General features: G+C 47.0%; 1 protein-coding gene across 1 annotated transcript; it reads right to left on the minus strand.

Annotated features, from left to right (window-relative positions):
- Positions 1-524: 524 nt before the first annotated feature.
- On the minus strand, positions 525-9,645 carry LOC136541425 (DEAD-box ATP-dependent RNA helicase 58, chloroplastic-like). The gene is made up of 11 exons (XM_066533274.1): positions 8,548-9,645; positions 8,094-8,418; positions 7,348-7,396; positions 7,084-7,124; positions 6,785-6,923; positions 3,014-3,118; positions 2,738-2,896; positions 2,583-2,651; positions 1,852-1,941; positions 1,011-1,151; positions 525-928 (listed from the first exon to the last, which is right to left on the minus strand). Exons 2-11 carry the CDS (start codon positions 8,255-8,257, stop codon positions 647-649), a joined length of 1,239 nt encoding a protein of 412 aa, XP_066389371.1. The 5' UTR covers positions 8,258-8,418; positions 8,548-9,645; the 3' UTR covers positions 525-646.
- Positions 9,646-16,680: the final 7,035 nt, after the last annotated feature.

Consider the following 16,680-nt stretch of genomic DNA (forward strand, 5'->3'; position numbering starts at 1 on the left):
CCATGACGAAAGAAAAAAATCTTATCTAGGTAGTAATTTAATTCAATACAAAATTAATACAACATTGTCATATTATTGCCAATATTAACTTATATTATATGGATACAATGATCATCATACAATAAAGTATAGCTTTTAAATTTTATAAAAAATAATACAAAAGTAAATATTTAACATTGCCATCTTGGTTTCCACTAACAGACCCGTTTGTTTGTAGGGAAAATTGGTCTGGTAGCATTGAAAGATCGCCGTATCAAAAAAAAAACACCATCGAAATTTTGCCGCTCCGTAAAATACCATCGAAAGAATGCAAGGTCACCTGGATATAGCATTCCGTCACGTTTGGTGCAAACGCCGTCACCTCCGTCAAGCTCGTCCCCTTCTCCTTCCTCCTTCCTGAGGTGAGCGCGGCCGCTGCCTCCGCTCCAGGCGGGGGGCCATGGCAGCGAGCTCTGGCTGCTGCGGGCGGAATCGCGGGCTGGTGCACAAGCACATTAAGCTAGAGAAATGGATATGCAATCGTATAAGATACAAATGCTGTAGATTTTCCCCCTGTATAGATGCTCAGAGCGAGTGGGGAAAAAAAACGATCTCCTGTAGCAGTACCCAAAAAAGGGGAAGAAAAGGCTAGTATCCACATCCGAGCTCAAGAGAACGTAAACATTGACTCAAGGGGCAGCTCTTCACAGTGGAACTTGAGCTCATTCTGAAATCTCTGTAGCACGAAGTGCTCTTCCTCTGTTATAAGGGTTGCCACGCCGCATTCCAACCTGGAGAATGGTTCTCTCCCGGTTCTTCCAGCACGGTGCAGATAGTCGGTCGCCGTCTTAGGAAGGTCGAAGTTGTATATGTGGCTGGTTTGAGGAAGGTCAAACCCTCTGCTTGCTATGTCTGTTGAAACCAGCAGGAATCCTCTCCCCTTCACTTCCTGCAGAGGTCACAAATCTCATAGTCAATACAAAGAATGGAGATGCTGGGGGATTCTGACAAAGAACTCGGAGAGCACTTACAGAGAACGAGGCAGCTCGAGCATTGAAGTTCATATCTTCTTCCAGCAGCAGCACATCTAGGCTTCCCTTATATGCATTTCTCAAGAACTCAGCAACGACGGTGGTTGACGGAGGATTTCCAGCCTTCTTTGATCTCTCAGACTAAGAACATAGGTTTAGAGTTACAAAACAGAATGCAGATGTGCGGGTGATACACCACTTCTTTTTGGTCTAGTCAAGAACTTAAGATTCATTCACCGTCAACATAACTGCTCAGAACTAGGTGATGAATAGATACTTCTTTGTTGGTGAACAAACCAGTTTTATTACTTATAAATGTCAAAGTATCCAAAGCTTTTAAAAAGGAAGTGACAGAAAATATGGGAACTGAAAATATGACGAAATTATGCACTGGTAGATGCTGCCGGTACCTCAGACAATGCCACTAAGTCATCATGGGCCTGGATCTTGGTGTTTACATGATGAATGATAATTGGGGTATAGATTTTGCAAGAACTTTCCCAGGCATTAGTAGTAATTCAAAAAAATAATAAACAAGCTTGCCAAAGTGCAGATACCAAATTGGCTCAACTCATCACATATGTGCATGGCATTACAGCATCACAGCGCACTGCATCATGCATTATTCTGTATAAGCAGATAGAGACGGCAAAATGCTTTATTGTGACTATATTGAATTTGCATCTGACATAATATTGCTGGCCCGTCATAAGATCACCTGGCCTATTGACAACTCTACTGAGGAAGCAACCCAGAAAATAGATGACAAAATCCCAAGATACTAGAGAAACTATATAAGCAACATGGTATGGTACAAAAAGAACATCATGTACACCAGTACCTGTTCAGCAACAAATATGAATCCAGACTTTGGTGCATCCCTCTCAAGCAAGGATAGTAAAACATGCAACCTTTCCTTCTTGGTGCAGATCTGCACATTGATTGTGTTGTCATAGTCACCAAGATTCAGACAGAGATCGAAAAGAAATCTTGGGAGAAAGGAGGTTGGTTGTGGACTTAGATGGCCAGGAGGCACTAATTATGGGAAAGAAGAAAAAACAGGTTGCCTCTATATGCATTGGATCAGTTGAGAATTAGAAGAAATGTGGCATGCCATGCCTAGAGGCAGGTGATGTTGAGTAAGTGTCATGCATCCCAAAATTAATTGTCAAGAAGAACATTAGTATAATTTACAACAATGAGCCTGTGAGTGAGCATGGTTGTGGGTAAGTGAGTAAGTGTCATGCATCCCAAAATTAATTGTCAAGAAGAACATTAGTATAATTTACAACAATGAGCCTGTGAGTGAGCATGGTTGTGGGTAAGTGCCAATGGTTGAAAGAAAAGGGCGTACCCAGTGCAGAGAGCTCCCGCTCTGTGCGGGGTCTAGGGAAGGGTGTTAGTGGCAAGCCTTACCCTCGCCTGTGCAATGCGAGGAGACCGCGACTCGAACCCGGGACCTTCCGGTCACAGGCGGGTGGGAGAAAATTGGAACGTCCTTGTATGAGTGAGGTAAAGGAGAAACTAGATACAAGGTCATCAATCATTATACAGAGAATTTGATATGCTCACCACATATTTATGACACAGGTGCGAAGGCATGGGCTGTACAGGGTGGACATGAACATGAACCACATCACTCTATACCATGATAAAGGGAAAAAGACATTAGCCTTCTTTGAAGTACAAAGGCAAACAGCAATTGGTTCAGTAGAAGTTAGTACAACCTTGGTCCATTTATGCTGTACACAGTCGTGCAGAAAGCGATTGTGCTGAGGGATCGATGCGCTTGCAAATATGGTTTGACGACTCGAAGCTGCTGAATAAGAGGTTAATATTTTGCGAAGAGCGCTGACTTGCTTTGATGACCCAAAAATAAAATCAACCTATGGAAACAACAAGGTTAGCCCACTTGGCAAGTATAATTACAGAGCATCAGTGGGCGGAGCAAACTCTGGCAGTAATTAGATTCAAGACTTAAGAAAGTGGAGCGATGAGCTCACCTCATCGATAACTAACACTCTCATGGATTGAAGGCTGAATGTGCGCCTCTCGACCATTTGGCACAAGCTTGCCACAGTAGCTACAATTATTGCGGGGGGTTCTGCCTGTAAATTTATCAACAATTCTATCACAAACACATGTGTCGGGGACCTAATACCAGGGTACCCAATGAAGTGGAACTAATAACCATCGAACGCTGACACTTCCGAGCAGACAAGAACGCGATGACGCTTCTTGCCCGAACGACGGAAGATTGGTTCCGCCTCGCCCGACCCCCGAGGGCCAGACCCCGCCTCGCCCGACCCCCGAGGGCCAGACCCCGCCTCGCCCGACGTCGGAGGGCGGGCTCCGCCTCGCCCGATGGAGGGCTGAACATCGCCCCGCCCGGCGTCCGAGGATGGGCTCCGCCTCGCCCGACGTCCGAGGGGGGGCTCCGCCTCGCCCGACGTCCGAGGGCTGGCTCCGCCTCGCCCGACCCCCGAGGGCCGAACACCGCCTCGCCTAACAACTGCACCCTGCTCCTTCATGATGACAGGCACAGGGTGAGACAAGACGTTCGGGTCAACTGCGGCATCAAGGACCATGCCCTGCGCGCTGCAGGAAAGTACCGTCAGGGTGCGACGGGACAGGCGCTTTAGACCCTTCCAGGCATGGTAGAATCCGAATAGTGTTGTAGGCGCCGGCTTTCGCCCTACAGTATTGTAGGCGCCGCCTTCAGCCCTCGGGCGCGGAACCTGACACAGACATACGACAACCACTACGGTCCAAAAAGGGACTCGCGTCCCCTACGGTGACGGACGTGCAGTCGCCGCACCGTCCGCTCCCCACAGAGCTGCAGATCAACACTCCTGTCTGACACGCCGCCCGCGGGGGCGGGACGGGACGTGACCACTTGTTGATCAAGTAAAGGCGTGGCGTCGTCAGCACACAGGCGTCCGGCGAACGTGCCAATCCCTGACACCACCCGGCCGTGTCAGCATGGCTAACCCAGAGGAAAAAGAGGACCCAACGCCTTCGGAGGGGTTCCTGGGCCTCTGGTTTTTTCTCCTTTCTCCGACATGTAAGCCCTGCTCCCCTTGGTCTATAAAAGGGAGGGCAGGGCACCCCGCTAGAAGGGGGGGATCAACTCACAGAGAGCTTGATCGACACGATTCGACAGCACACATCACACACAGCCAAGCCGCCACCAGGCTCTTGGCATCCTTTCGACCCTTCCATCAGAGACCTAGGACCAGTCCCTCTCTCGACCGTTTGTGCACCTTGTGTTGGCGCTTGGAGTAGATGGCATCGAACCCCCCAAAGATCATGATGCATTCCTCAGGATCGGGGAAGTCGTCCCCATCCTTGCCCGCCGCGCCTCCTTTCTTGGCCGCTGTCTCCTTGCCCTTTCCTTCTTTTGGCCCACCGGCCTGTCGTAGAAAGCGATTGAGGAGTTCGCAGTTCTTGTAGAGGTGCTTGACGGGGTAGGCGTGGTTGATGCACGGGCTCTCCATGAGCTTGTCGAAGTGGTCAAGCAGGCCCTGCTGGGGTTGCTTGCCCGCGCGATCAGCCGCGGCGACCAACGCGGAGTTGGCCGATTGGCGCCGATCGTAGACCTAAATTTGCTTTTAATTACCCAAGTACTCCTATAACAATAAATAATTTATGTAACCCAATTTTCATCTCATTACTGAGAAAATTAAATATCCTCTCAAATATACATCTAAAAGATAATCAATATCTTCTATTAAAAATTGTTTAAATAACCATAGAGCATGTAGATATTTATACATTACCCACTTCTATCAATATTAATATATTAAGATTTGATTAATGTAAGCATACACATTGTGTCAGCATGCATGAGTGGTAAATATATATGTTATGTTTTTTCCTTAACAACTCATATACTAAGGATGCTAACAATTTTTTAAAACCATATTAGTAACCATGACATAATTTAAAAAGGTTATTACTTTATCTATATTTATATATTTTAACTAAATGTTTAACACGTCTATATTGATGGTATAACCATAATTGCACGTATAACTCCTCGATAGGAAAATTCAATCTCTACTGACGGCTATGTTTTTTTTGGCCCTTTAACATTACTCTATAGCAATTCGACCATTATAAGGCAAGGTTTAAAATTCTCTTGAGGTTAGCACTGCTACCCCTTCCGAGATCTCATTTCGAGGTCTGTCACTTATCTTAGGTGACATGGTGCAATTTTCGAATGATTGCATATGCTATTGCAGTACTTAGGAATCTACTATATGGCCTAAAATCCTTATTTGAGAGTTAGTAAAAGATACAATAAGCACAGCAGTTTTAACTTGATTAAAATATCTATAGCTGTCAATAAAATCAAAATCAAAATAAAAATTCTCACCATAGTTAATGGCAAGGTTTCAAACTACTTGCATATTAAAGATATACAAGGTGCATGCAAAGTAAAAATATGAATACGCATGAAAAATATATAAGTCGGTCCCTTGCAAAAAAAGTAATTAATAAGTTTATGATCAATAAATATAGACTACAAAGTATCTACTATTTCTATTTTGTAGAAAAAAAAAACATACAATTTAATATAAGTAATTTTTAATTAATCAAATATATTAATAGTATAACTTTAAAATTCTAGCCCGTGCGAGAGTACGGGTTGATGGACTGAAATCGGACCAAGATCAAAGTTGAGAGACCAAATATAGACTTCTATTTTAAAATGCCAGTAAAAAAGTGTACGAGGGCTAAAATGTAAAAGAACAATTAAGTTAAGCAAAAGCATTGCAACATTATTTGTAAAATATAGATGCCATGGGATAAATACAGTACATATGTATTCAGCCTAAAAAAATACAGTACATATGTGGGATAACTTACTGATCCTGCTTGGCACATCCTTGCAGTGTCTGCATGAAAAGAAAGCGACTATAGTTCAGCTTGCATTATTTGGCTCATACAAACACCTTCTAGACTGCTATACGCAGGATTGTCTAGCTAACCTGCATAGGCACCGTAACAGATCTCATATACTCCTATCAGATTTTTTTTGCGGTCCTTCAAGAGATACTACTAATTATTGTTAGCAATCCTGCTGGACACGTTAGCCTAACCCTGCCGTAGGCAAGGGTTAGTTGCGCCGCCACCGTTATCTGGCCGTCAGCTCTAGGCAAGCATAGCCCGCTCCTATAATCCAGGGATTCTGTTTCCATAAGTCCCTGGTAGATTATACATCTAGAGAAGGCTATCTATTTATATGTACCTTGTGTTCATCTATTAACAGGACAACTATTCATGCGTGCATTGCTACTCCATCAATTACAACTTGAGAAATACACACGAAAAAATGTTGTACCTTCTACAGAGCAAGTTGTAATTTTACTCTTGATACCTTTTTAACAACCATACAAAAAAAAATCTCTACTTCTATGCATACACGGCACAATTGTAGCAGCTACCTACACAATATTATGTGTCGAGCGTGGGGAGAAGGTTTGGCCATGTCCAAATGAGATCTTGAGAGGCACTAGTGCATTGGAGTTCTAAGTCAAGATATAATGTGAGGAGAGGCAGAGGAAGACCGAAATTGACATGGGGGAGGCAATAAGAAGAGATTTGAAAGAATGTGATATACGAGATCTGTGTCTGAATAGGAGTGCTTGAAAAAAGGCTATCGACGTGCCTGAACTCTAGCCTGCCCCAACTTGCTTGGGACTGACAGGCTTGGTTGTTGTTGCTGTTGTCGTCGAGCGTGGGGGGAAGGTCGACGGGAAATTAATTACCTGCCTGAGAACCTTAACCCTTTCCTGCAATTCATCAGCTTCTTCATCCATTTCTTTAGCCTCTTCCCGTCGCCTTTTAGCTGCTTCGCGGCGACTTCGAATCAATGTCTCAAGATATTTGATTGTATCATCCGTAGAACTGCCCACGTCAATGTGGACAGAAAACAAAAATATGAAGAGAATTAAATGCAAGACAGGCTTCTTTTTTTCCATAAGCCCGATTTCCTCAGGCCTAGCCTAGCTAGACAGAAAGGAAGAAAGACACATGAGATACAGTTGTAGTGGAAAGAAAATTGTACCGATGAATGCTACGAAGATCCTGTTCCGACAATTGTTGTCTCTGTTCGAATTAAAGAGTGTAATACACGTCAGTCTATGTTGCAAGCGTGGAGAATAATTAATTGTAATCATGGATAGAACAAAGCGTTAATTTCTCCTCGTCGCGGAAGTAAAAAGGAAGGTACAACTTTTTGTCAGTTGCATGCATGCAGTTTTTGGAACTCAGTTAATCAATTAATCCTGACATATTCCACAAATTTAATTCCCAGTTACATAACTCTCACCATTGAACCCCGCGGGGGTGGAGGCATCTTGACATGGTCGTCCTGAGACCTGCACGTATACATGGGAATTCGTTAGTGATAACATAGCTATACCATGCATGATCAATTAGATTCGTGTTTTCTTTCATTCCATTCATGACGGTTGCCCTTTTCTAAAAACTGCCGGTTGCCCTGCCGGCCGCTTCCCCATCCAACAACGGCCAACACACCGTGTATTCACCACCAGAGAGGGGGAAATACTTCCCTCCCACATAAATCTTGTTCTTTTAAAAAAGATCAATCTTTCTTTATGGAAATTATTGTGCTTAATTGCAGCCTGGAGCATATGGATTACATGAAATCGCTTGATTTTCAGAGGAGTCCAACCATCTTTTTTGGGTTGGAAAGTCAGCATCAAGTTGGAGTTAACCTTTATCCCATAGAGTGAAAGACAAATACAAACCTCATAGATATAATTGGTTCAACAGTCTAAAATAGAACTCTTCTTTTTGCACATTCTACTTTCACAAAATTTTATAAAAATTCGCAGTAGGAGCCCTCTCCTACTGTTTACCCTAAAAAAAAAACTTCGCTTGCACCCCAGCCTTTGTGCCTCCGCTCCTCTCCGGCCGGTCAGAGATCAGAGATTCACTCCCACACGGCCACACCCATATGCACTTCTTCCGATAAACTATATATGAGCTGAAAAAATAGAAGCAAGATAAATTGAGAGTGTTCGATTTGGGAACTAAGAGATTGACACTCACCCTTCAGCTGCGGTCACTGCCAACGCCAATAAAACTAATAATAGAACGATGACGCCAGATCTGCCGCGCTTTCTGCAGTAAGGACGCCGATGAGCTTCATTCCGTTCTGAACCCTCCTTGCGGACTCCTGCTGGGGACTGGAGGCAGAGCCCTGCTAGTCTCATACACCACGACACTGCCAAAAGTCTCTGGCGAACACCAAGAAGAAAATATCCTCGACAACTCTTCACAACATTTTTCGCTTCCTTTGGTTTTCTCAAAGCACGCCATAGCTTCGTCGGGTTGGTCGCGAGCTCGAAGCCTTCGACTAATCCACCCGGGCATCCTTCGAAACCGAGGGGGAAACAAATTAAAATCCGAAGAAAAAACTGAAGATGGTAGAGAGGAGTCGGGCTCCCCGTGGGCGCTCTCCATGCCGAGCCGCCGCCGGGGGTGGCCGAGCTCACGGGCGCACCTGGTCGCGGCGGAGAAGCTAGCGCAACGGCGGCCGAGCGCGCAGGGGGTGGCGTGGGCGTCTCCCGGATTCTTCTTTGGGGTGTTCGTGTGTGTTAGTGTTAGCAGTATAGGCAGGGGAACAGAGGAATCGGAGTGGGGGGACGGAAGAACGGCAGAGGCAAAGCAGCTACAGAGGCTTCGGCGGGGCACTGCTAGGCGCTGAGCCTGACTGCATCGGTGACCAACGAAGCCCACACCGATGCGGCCATCTGGAGCTCGAACGCAAGAACAGAACGAACACGAGCGCACGAACAGAGAAGGGGCGAGCACAAAAATCGACGAAACCGGTCGAAATCAAAACGAATCGCTCCCAAACATTGCACAGACCATCACAAGGGAGTTGGTGAGCATACTCTAAGAGATCATCGCCCAATGTCAGCTTAAACTCTAGGAAATGCAAGATTTGGGGCAAGAACGGGGGTTTTCACCCTAAACCGAAAATTGGATCGATCTACGAGCTCGTACCAAATTAGTTGAATCACTTGGGGGATTTGATCAGCACATATCCTTGCTCGAATCGACTCAAAAAGAACGAACAAAAACGCTCTTAAATCGACCAATTGAAGGACGAACAGGAGAGGAGAAAAACACACAGAAAACACAAGAACGCAGAGCCGCGAAAATAAAATCACAAATCTCTTGAATCCTGGCGCGGACATCGGGGTCGCGGCCGATGGGAGCGCGGCTCGCCGGGGTGCAGACCGCCGGAGGCGCGGCCACAGTGGCACAGCCCACCGGGGCCAGCGAGGGCCGCCACCGAGGCCAGCCGGAGCCGCGAGGACCGCCGCCGGGGCCGGCAGGGGCGGCGAGGGCCGACGAGACGCCGCGGCCGCCAGGGCGCTGCCCGCCGGGGGGCGCGGCCGTCGGAGCGCGGCTCGCCGGGGGGCGCGGTCGCTAGGGGCGTGGCTGCCGGGGACACGAGATAGGGCGCGTTCGCCGGAGCTCGTGCCCACCGGGCGCAGCCCGCCGGAGGCGCGGCCGCCGGGGCGCGCTGCCAGCCGGGGACACCGGTCGAGAGGGAGAGAGAACGGGGGAGAGGAGAAATTACCGTGACCGTGAGAAGCAGAGCATAAGGTACATGTTTTTTTTTTTTTTTTTTTACATAGAGCGTGTTTAGTTTGCCTAAATTTGAAAATTTGGGCAACGGTAGCACTTTCGTTTTTATTTGGCAAATAGTGTTCAATCGTGGACTAATTAAGCTCAAAACGTTCGTCTTGTAATTTTCAACCAAACTGTGTAATTAGTTTTTTTTTCGTCTACATTTAATGCTCCATGCATGTATCATAAGATTCGATGTGATAGGTGCTGTAGTATTTTTTTAGATTTTGAGTGAGAACTAAACACGCTCTAGTACCACATTAGTTTTTTCTATGGATAAGACCATTCCTACCCTTTATAAAATAAGTGGTATATAACCGATTGAGTTCCAATTTATACCATCGTCAAAACACAATAAATCAATCTAATACTTCTCTTAAGCGTCAACAAATACGTTACAAATCAAGGCTTATTTCTGTGGACGGAAATGACAAGGATTGTGCTTTCAATTTCACGGTGACAACAATTCCCTTTTCCTGTTTCACCTCACACACGTCACTGGATGATCAGTTGATGCGCTGATCACGATCTTCACCTGCCTCCTGGCCATCATCTGCCGCTGCATTGTGTGCCGGGACGCCGTCAGCAGCAACCCCCATAGGGGCCTCGGCGTCCCTGGAAGGCACAGCCGCCGTCGGTGTTGCGCCGCCTTCGTTCCTCTCAGCCCTGAATTGCCATAAGTCCATAACACGCACGCGTTTAATTAGATTAATTGCCGGCCGTTAATTTACACCGAGCCACATCGAGTTATTACTGCTACTGAACAACATAGCACTATCACGTAGGCAACGTAGCTTGATCATTGAAGCAATCAGTATAGTTTCAGTATTCACCTGACAAGTAACGGAGCAGTAAGAGGTCCCGCTTGTGCGATGAGTTGGGCGTTGAGGTAGGTGAAGACGCCATAGTAGGAGTCGATCCTGTTGCACAGGTCACGGAACTGCTGGGTCATGCTCCTGCCCGTCCGGACCCGGAACCAAACCGTGCCGTTCCTGTAAGAGTTGGCGAGGCCGTCTGCCTCGCGGAGCGCGCTGCTCACCTCAGCCTCGAGCCACGGCTGCTTCTGCTGCACCGTGCTCCAGCAAGGGGTTTGCCACCCGATGAGCGCCTTCAGCTTCTCCACGCGCAGCTCGAGCTCGCGGCATTCCTTCTTGGTCTGTGACAACTGCAGGAAGTTGTCGGACACGTTGATGAGGCACCCGACCGCCTGGACCGCCCCCCCTAGCAGCTGCGCAATGTTCGCCGCATTCCCAACGTTGACCCAACTGAGCACCTCCATTTTGGTGGTCGATCACCGATGACAGATCGATCCTGCAAATGTAGTAAACACTGCTCCCTCCGTCCCATTGAGTTTGTCGTTGAAAAACTATGCCCCCCTCACAATTTCGATTCCCGAGGGAAGACACCAGAAGAAGGAAGGAGCATTTAGTGTTGCTGCTCCTACTACTACTATGGCCTTATTTAGATTGCAAATTTTTACAATCTGGATACTGTAGTACGTTTTGTTTGTATATGACAAACTTTGTCCGATCATGGACTAACTAGGCTCAAAAGATTCGTCTTGTGATTTACAACTAAACTGTGCAATTAGTTATTTTTTTACCTACATTTAATGCTCCATGCATGCGTCCAAAAATTGATATGACGAAAAGAGAGTGAAAAAACTTAGAATTCAGAAGTGATCTAAACAAGGCCTATATATATATATATATATATATATATATATATATATATATATATATATATATATATATATATATATATATATATATATATATATATATATATATATATATATAAAAGACACAACGCAGAGAGATCGCTGCCGTATATAATATATTGACCCAGGAATATCTTATTCCCGTGGATGTACTAGCGACCTGCGTGTACTCGTCTAGGCTCGTCTAGACACAGTAGGCCCCGTTCCCGTTCGCTTCCTCGTAAGGCCCCGTTCGCTTCCTCATAAGGCCGGAATATCTTATTCCGGTGGATATCTTGCTGCCGTATATGTATACGGCATAAGACATAACATAGGCAGTTTTATATTCCCGTGTATGTACTACATTGCCGTATTAAAATAATATTAATCCAGGAATATTTTATTCCCGTGTATGTACTACCTTGCCGTATAATAATAGTAGTAGTAGCACCAAGGAATGTGTGTTGCCGTATATATATATTGTATATATAATATTGCTGCAAAGAGATTAAGCTGCATGGTCGGAAGGAAGGCTTCCTGAGGAAGGCGGAGGAAAGGCTGCAGCTTTTTCCATTCGATTCGATTCGAGGCGTATTAGACGGAGACGAGATATGCGACTATACGAGCTCGCTCGCCGTGCGCAGAGGAGGGAGACGAGCGAGCTGGGCATCGAGGCAGGCCAGCGTGGGGAGGGCAAGCCGGCACGACGAGGAGGGCCACGGCGGCTGAACCTCCATGGCGTCGAGGCGGGTCGGCGCGGGGAGACACACTAGCCGGGAGTGGAGCGGCCGCGGCCGGACCTCCACGGCGTTGAGCGGCCGCGACCGGACCTCCACGGCGTCCAGCGGCCGCAGCCGGAGCTCCATGGCGTCGACCAGCTGCGCGGGGAGGGCGGGCGGGCGTCGAGGCCGCGACCGGACCTCCACGGCGTCCAGCGGCCGCAGCCGGAGCTCCATGGCGTCGACCAGCTGCGCGGGGAGGGCGGGCGGGCGTCGAGGCCGCGACCGGACCTCCACGGCGTCCAACGGCCGCAGCCGGAGCTCCATGGCGTCGACCAGCTGCGCGGGGAGGGCGGGCGTCGAGGCCGCGACCGGACCTTCACGGCGTCCAGCGGCCGCAGCCGGAGCTCCATGGCGTCGAGCAGCCGTGCGGGGAGGGCGGGCGTCGAGGCCGCGACCGGCCGGAGCTCCATGGCGTCGAGCAGCTGCGCAGGGAGGGCGGGCGTCGAGGCCGCGACCGGACCTCCACGGCGTCCAGCGGCCGCAACCGGAGCTCCATGGCGTCGAGCAGCTGCGCAGGGAGGGCGGGCGTCGAGGCCGCGACCGGACCTCCACGGCGTCCAGCGGCCGCAGCCGGAGCTCCATGGCGTCGAGCAGCCGTGCGGGGAGGACGGGCGTCGTGGCCGCGACCGGACCTCCACGGCGTCCAGTGGCCGCAGCCAGAGCTCCATGGCATCCAGTGGTCGAGGCCGCAGGGTCTGTCCCCGTCTGTTGTTGGTCCGCCTTGTCCGCGTCGCCTTCCTGTACAACGACGAAGTGCTTCCGATTCCTGTTCCAGCGGCAGCTCGAACTCAGCACTGCGTGCGGCGTCGGCGTCGGCGCAGTAGGAGCCCGCAGCCGCGGATGAGGAGCTGCTGCGTGGGGAGCTCGTCGTCGGTAGCCGGGAGGTGAGCGCACGGGATCTGGGGAAGAAGATAGAAACCATCCCTTCTCTCCCCCAAGGCAAGACCGAATGATTTCTACCCAACGCAAGACCGAGTGGTTTCTTGGTCCGGCCTAGGAAACTGACTGCCTCCTCCACCCTCCGGACGGTCTCTTCGCCGCGCGCCACCACTTCCTCGATGGCGTCCCGCAGCTGGTCCACACGGTCGACGAACACGGCCGCACTCTCGACGAGCGCGGACACGCGGCGGAACGCCGTGAGGAGGGGCTCGGCCGGCGCGACGGCAAGGTCGATGCGCGTGCTCAGCGCGCGTGCCGCCACGGCTTGGGACTGGGGCTGGTGGGAGGACATCAGCGAGGCGCTGGACAGGAGCTCGTTGAGCCGGTCACCAATGGCGTCGATTTCGACCTCAGCCTCGGCTGCGGCTGAAAGCACCGAGACGATGGAAGCTCGCGATGTGGACCTGGCTCGTCAGACATGGAGACTGGGATGAAACCGCGCCCGTGACGGGTAGACTGGGCCGAAACCATGTTGAATGGGCGCTTTGCCAATTTTAACTGGTTTTAAGAGTTAAGAGACTACGTGTGTTTGGTTTTCGAGTCAGAGGTCTAGAAACAACTGCAGCAGCCGTAGTTGGAGGGTCAAAAATAAACTTTTTTCTATAAAATAAGTGGTACATGACCGATTAAGTTCCCATCTATCTAATCGTCAAAACACAACAAATCAATCAGCTACCTCTCTTACGCGTCAACAAATTAGTTACAAATCAAGGCTCATTTCTGTGGACAGAAATGACAAGGATTGTGTTTTCAATTTCACGGTGACAACAATTCCCTTTTCCTGTTTCACCTCACACACGTCTGATCACAATCTTCACACGACACGACACCATGGATGACAACACCATGGATGATCAGCTGATGCGCTGATCACGATCTTCACCTGCCTCCTGGCCATCATCTGCCGCTGCATTGTGTGCCGGGACGCCATCAGCAGCAACCCCCATAGGTGCCTCGGCGTCCCTGGAAGGCACAGCCGCCGTCGGTGTTGCGCCGCCTTCGGTCCACTCAACCCTGGAAGGCACAGCAGCAAAAAGAAGCGTTCTATTTTAGACTATTGAACCAATTATCTCTACGAGGTTTGTATTTGTCTTTCACTCTATGGGATAAAGGTTAACTCCAACTTGATGATGACTTTCCAGCCCAAAAAAGATGGTTGGACTCCTGAAAATCAAGCGATTTCATGTAATCCATATGCTCCAGGCTGCAATTAAGCACAATAATTTCCATAAAGAAAGATTGATTTAAAACACATACTTGTGATAAACTCATACTTGTGATAAACCCTAGAAAAAAAAGTGCATTTATGCTGTACAACCTTAGTAGTAGTAGTAGGCCCGATAGGCGATCGCTAACTGCTAGTGTATCACAGGTCTTTTTAGGCCCGATAGGCGCCTATACGTTACAAATCTTTTTAGGTAAAACTCATACTTGTGATAAACCCTAGAAAAAAAGTGCAGTATAGCTCTTAATAAAGTCTTAAACATGTTCAAAGGTCTCGTACATAGATTACAGTTTACAGATACAAACAGATAGATAACAGATCACTCTCTCCTCTCTCAACTTTCAAGTCTCACTGTCACACTAAGTACCAGCAACACTCCCAGATGTACCGGCAGCAGCAGCAGCCCCAGATTCATCTACATCGAGATACAGATTCTTGAAGAAGTCTTCCAACTCTTGGTTGTCAATAGCATGTTGTAACCTTCTTTCTCCTAACTCCGAATCCTTTATGCAACTCAGCATCTCTATAATTTTAGGCAACAAACATCGTCGCCGCTCTCCAATGATCCTTCCTGCCAAGCTGAAACATGATTATGAAGAGACAGTAGAAACAGGAACAGACATAATATCTCTAGCCATGATAGATAGGATTATATAGGTTAGTTTGTGGTCACGCCACCAGAGAAGTAAATCAAAATTATCCTCATATGTAGTGACATTGTCACTGTCCAGATAAACTAAGAGCTCACAAATAGCAGAACTAGATGAAGATGAAGTGGGGGCAGAGACAGGGGAAGGACCAACAATATCAGATCTAGGGCCTCTAAAGATTCTTCCCCATAGTACTTGATTAGAGAAATTTAAGAAGTTAATGGCAAATCAAAATCTTCTTAGTAATGTTTGAACCTCTTTAAACCAGATTTTACAATCAGATTAATGATATGACAAGCACAACATTGATGCACAAGACTATACTTACGATTAGAAGGATCTACATGCTCAGTTGTAGGATCAGGACCCAAATAACCAGTAAATATAGGTGTCAAAATATTCATAGTCTTAGCATTAGAAGAAGCATTGTCTAGAGTTACAGAGAAAATCTTGTCAATCAGACAATACTCCTCAATCAGACAAGCAATTCTTTCAGCAATATTTTCACCGGTATGTTTCACCTCAATCAACCTAAGACTAATAATATTTTTCTGTAACTCCCAATCAGCACTCACATAATGAGCAACAACACTAACGTAGTCCTCCTTAGCATTACCAGACCAAATATTTGAAGTCAGCGAAACAGAGGAAGCGGCAGACAACACAAAATTCTTAAGCATATTTCTACGTTCAGTAAACAACTTACGGGGTTCCAGATGTAAAGATGCTAGAGAGAAAGAAAAGGTAAAATGACCTTAATAGTTTTTAAAATAGATCAGGGTTCCTGATGCAAAATATCCAAATATGAGTGGGCCTCTCCTGGTGGGCTTCTTTTTCGACCAAGGCCGAATCATTGCACTTGGGCCGGCTTCATTGTGGACTGGACCAAGCCCATGCAAACATTTTCCCTTTTTTTTGTTTTTCTCTTTTTCTATAAAAACCGAGATCTTGCAAAATCCACCAAAAATCATAGAAGAAATCAAAAAATGCCAAACCAGTTTTGTTAGTTTCGTAAAAATGTGATCTATCCATAGATGTTATGAATCTTGTTAAGTTATGCTTTGTCTATAGGTGTGTTAAATCATCCTTGTGTTAAATCATATCCTTGCATATGTTGCATGCATATAGGTTCGACGATGACCGAGAACGTGCCAGAGGCAGACCTGGAATACACGGAGGATGTCCTCGTCCTCGGTGTTCCCGAAGCCTTCACTAACTTTTCGTTGTCCGGTCCCTGCCCAAGGCAAGCCCGGTGCATAATCCCTACTTTTCAGTACTTATTATGTTTGTTTGCGCATTAAGTTTTGTGGAAAAAGATTTACATCATCTGACGTAGTTTTGATAAGAAACAAAACTTATTTTTTATTAAAATATGGATTAGTCAATGACATAATTAATTATTTCATGGACCGGAATCCTGGGCAGACTATTGTTTAATGAAATCTAAAAAATGTATTTATGTAATTCTTGATGAGGGCTGCCATATGAAAAATCAAGAGAGATCTTCCGCCATAATCATTGGTGGAAAAACCAATCATAACACATCGACAAAAAAAGTTACGGAGGTTGATATGATGCATCAAAAACTATAAAGGTCTATATTGAGTCATAGAAACACATGAATAATATGAAAAAGCTACAAAGTTATGATATATTTATATCTAAATAATTACGCCATCTGCAATAGAAGTTAGAATAT

The sequence above is a fragment of the Miscanthus floridulus genome, chromosome 3, assembly GCF_019320115.1.
Source record: "Miscanthus floridulus cultivar M001 chromosome 3, ASM1932011v1, whole genome shotgun sequence".
NCBI classification, from domain to species: domain Eukaryota; kingdom Viridiplantae; phylum Streptophyta; class Magnoliopsida; order Poales; family Poaceae; genus Miscanthus; species Miscanthus floridulus.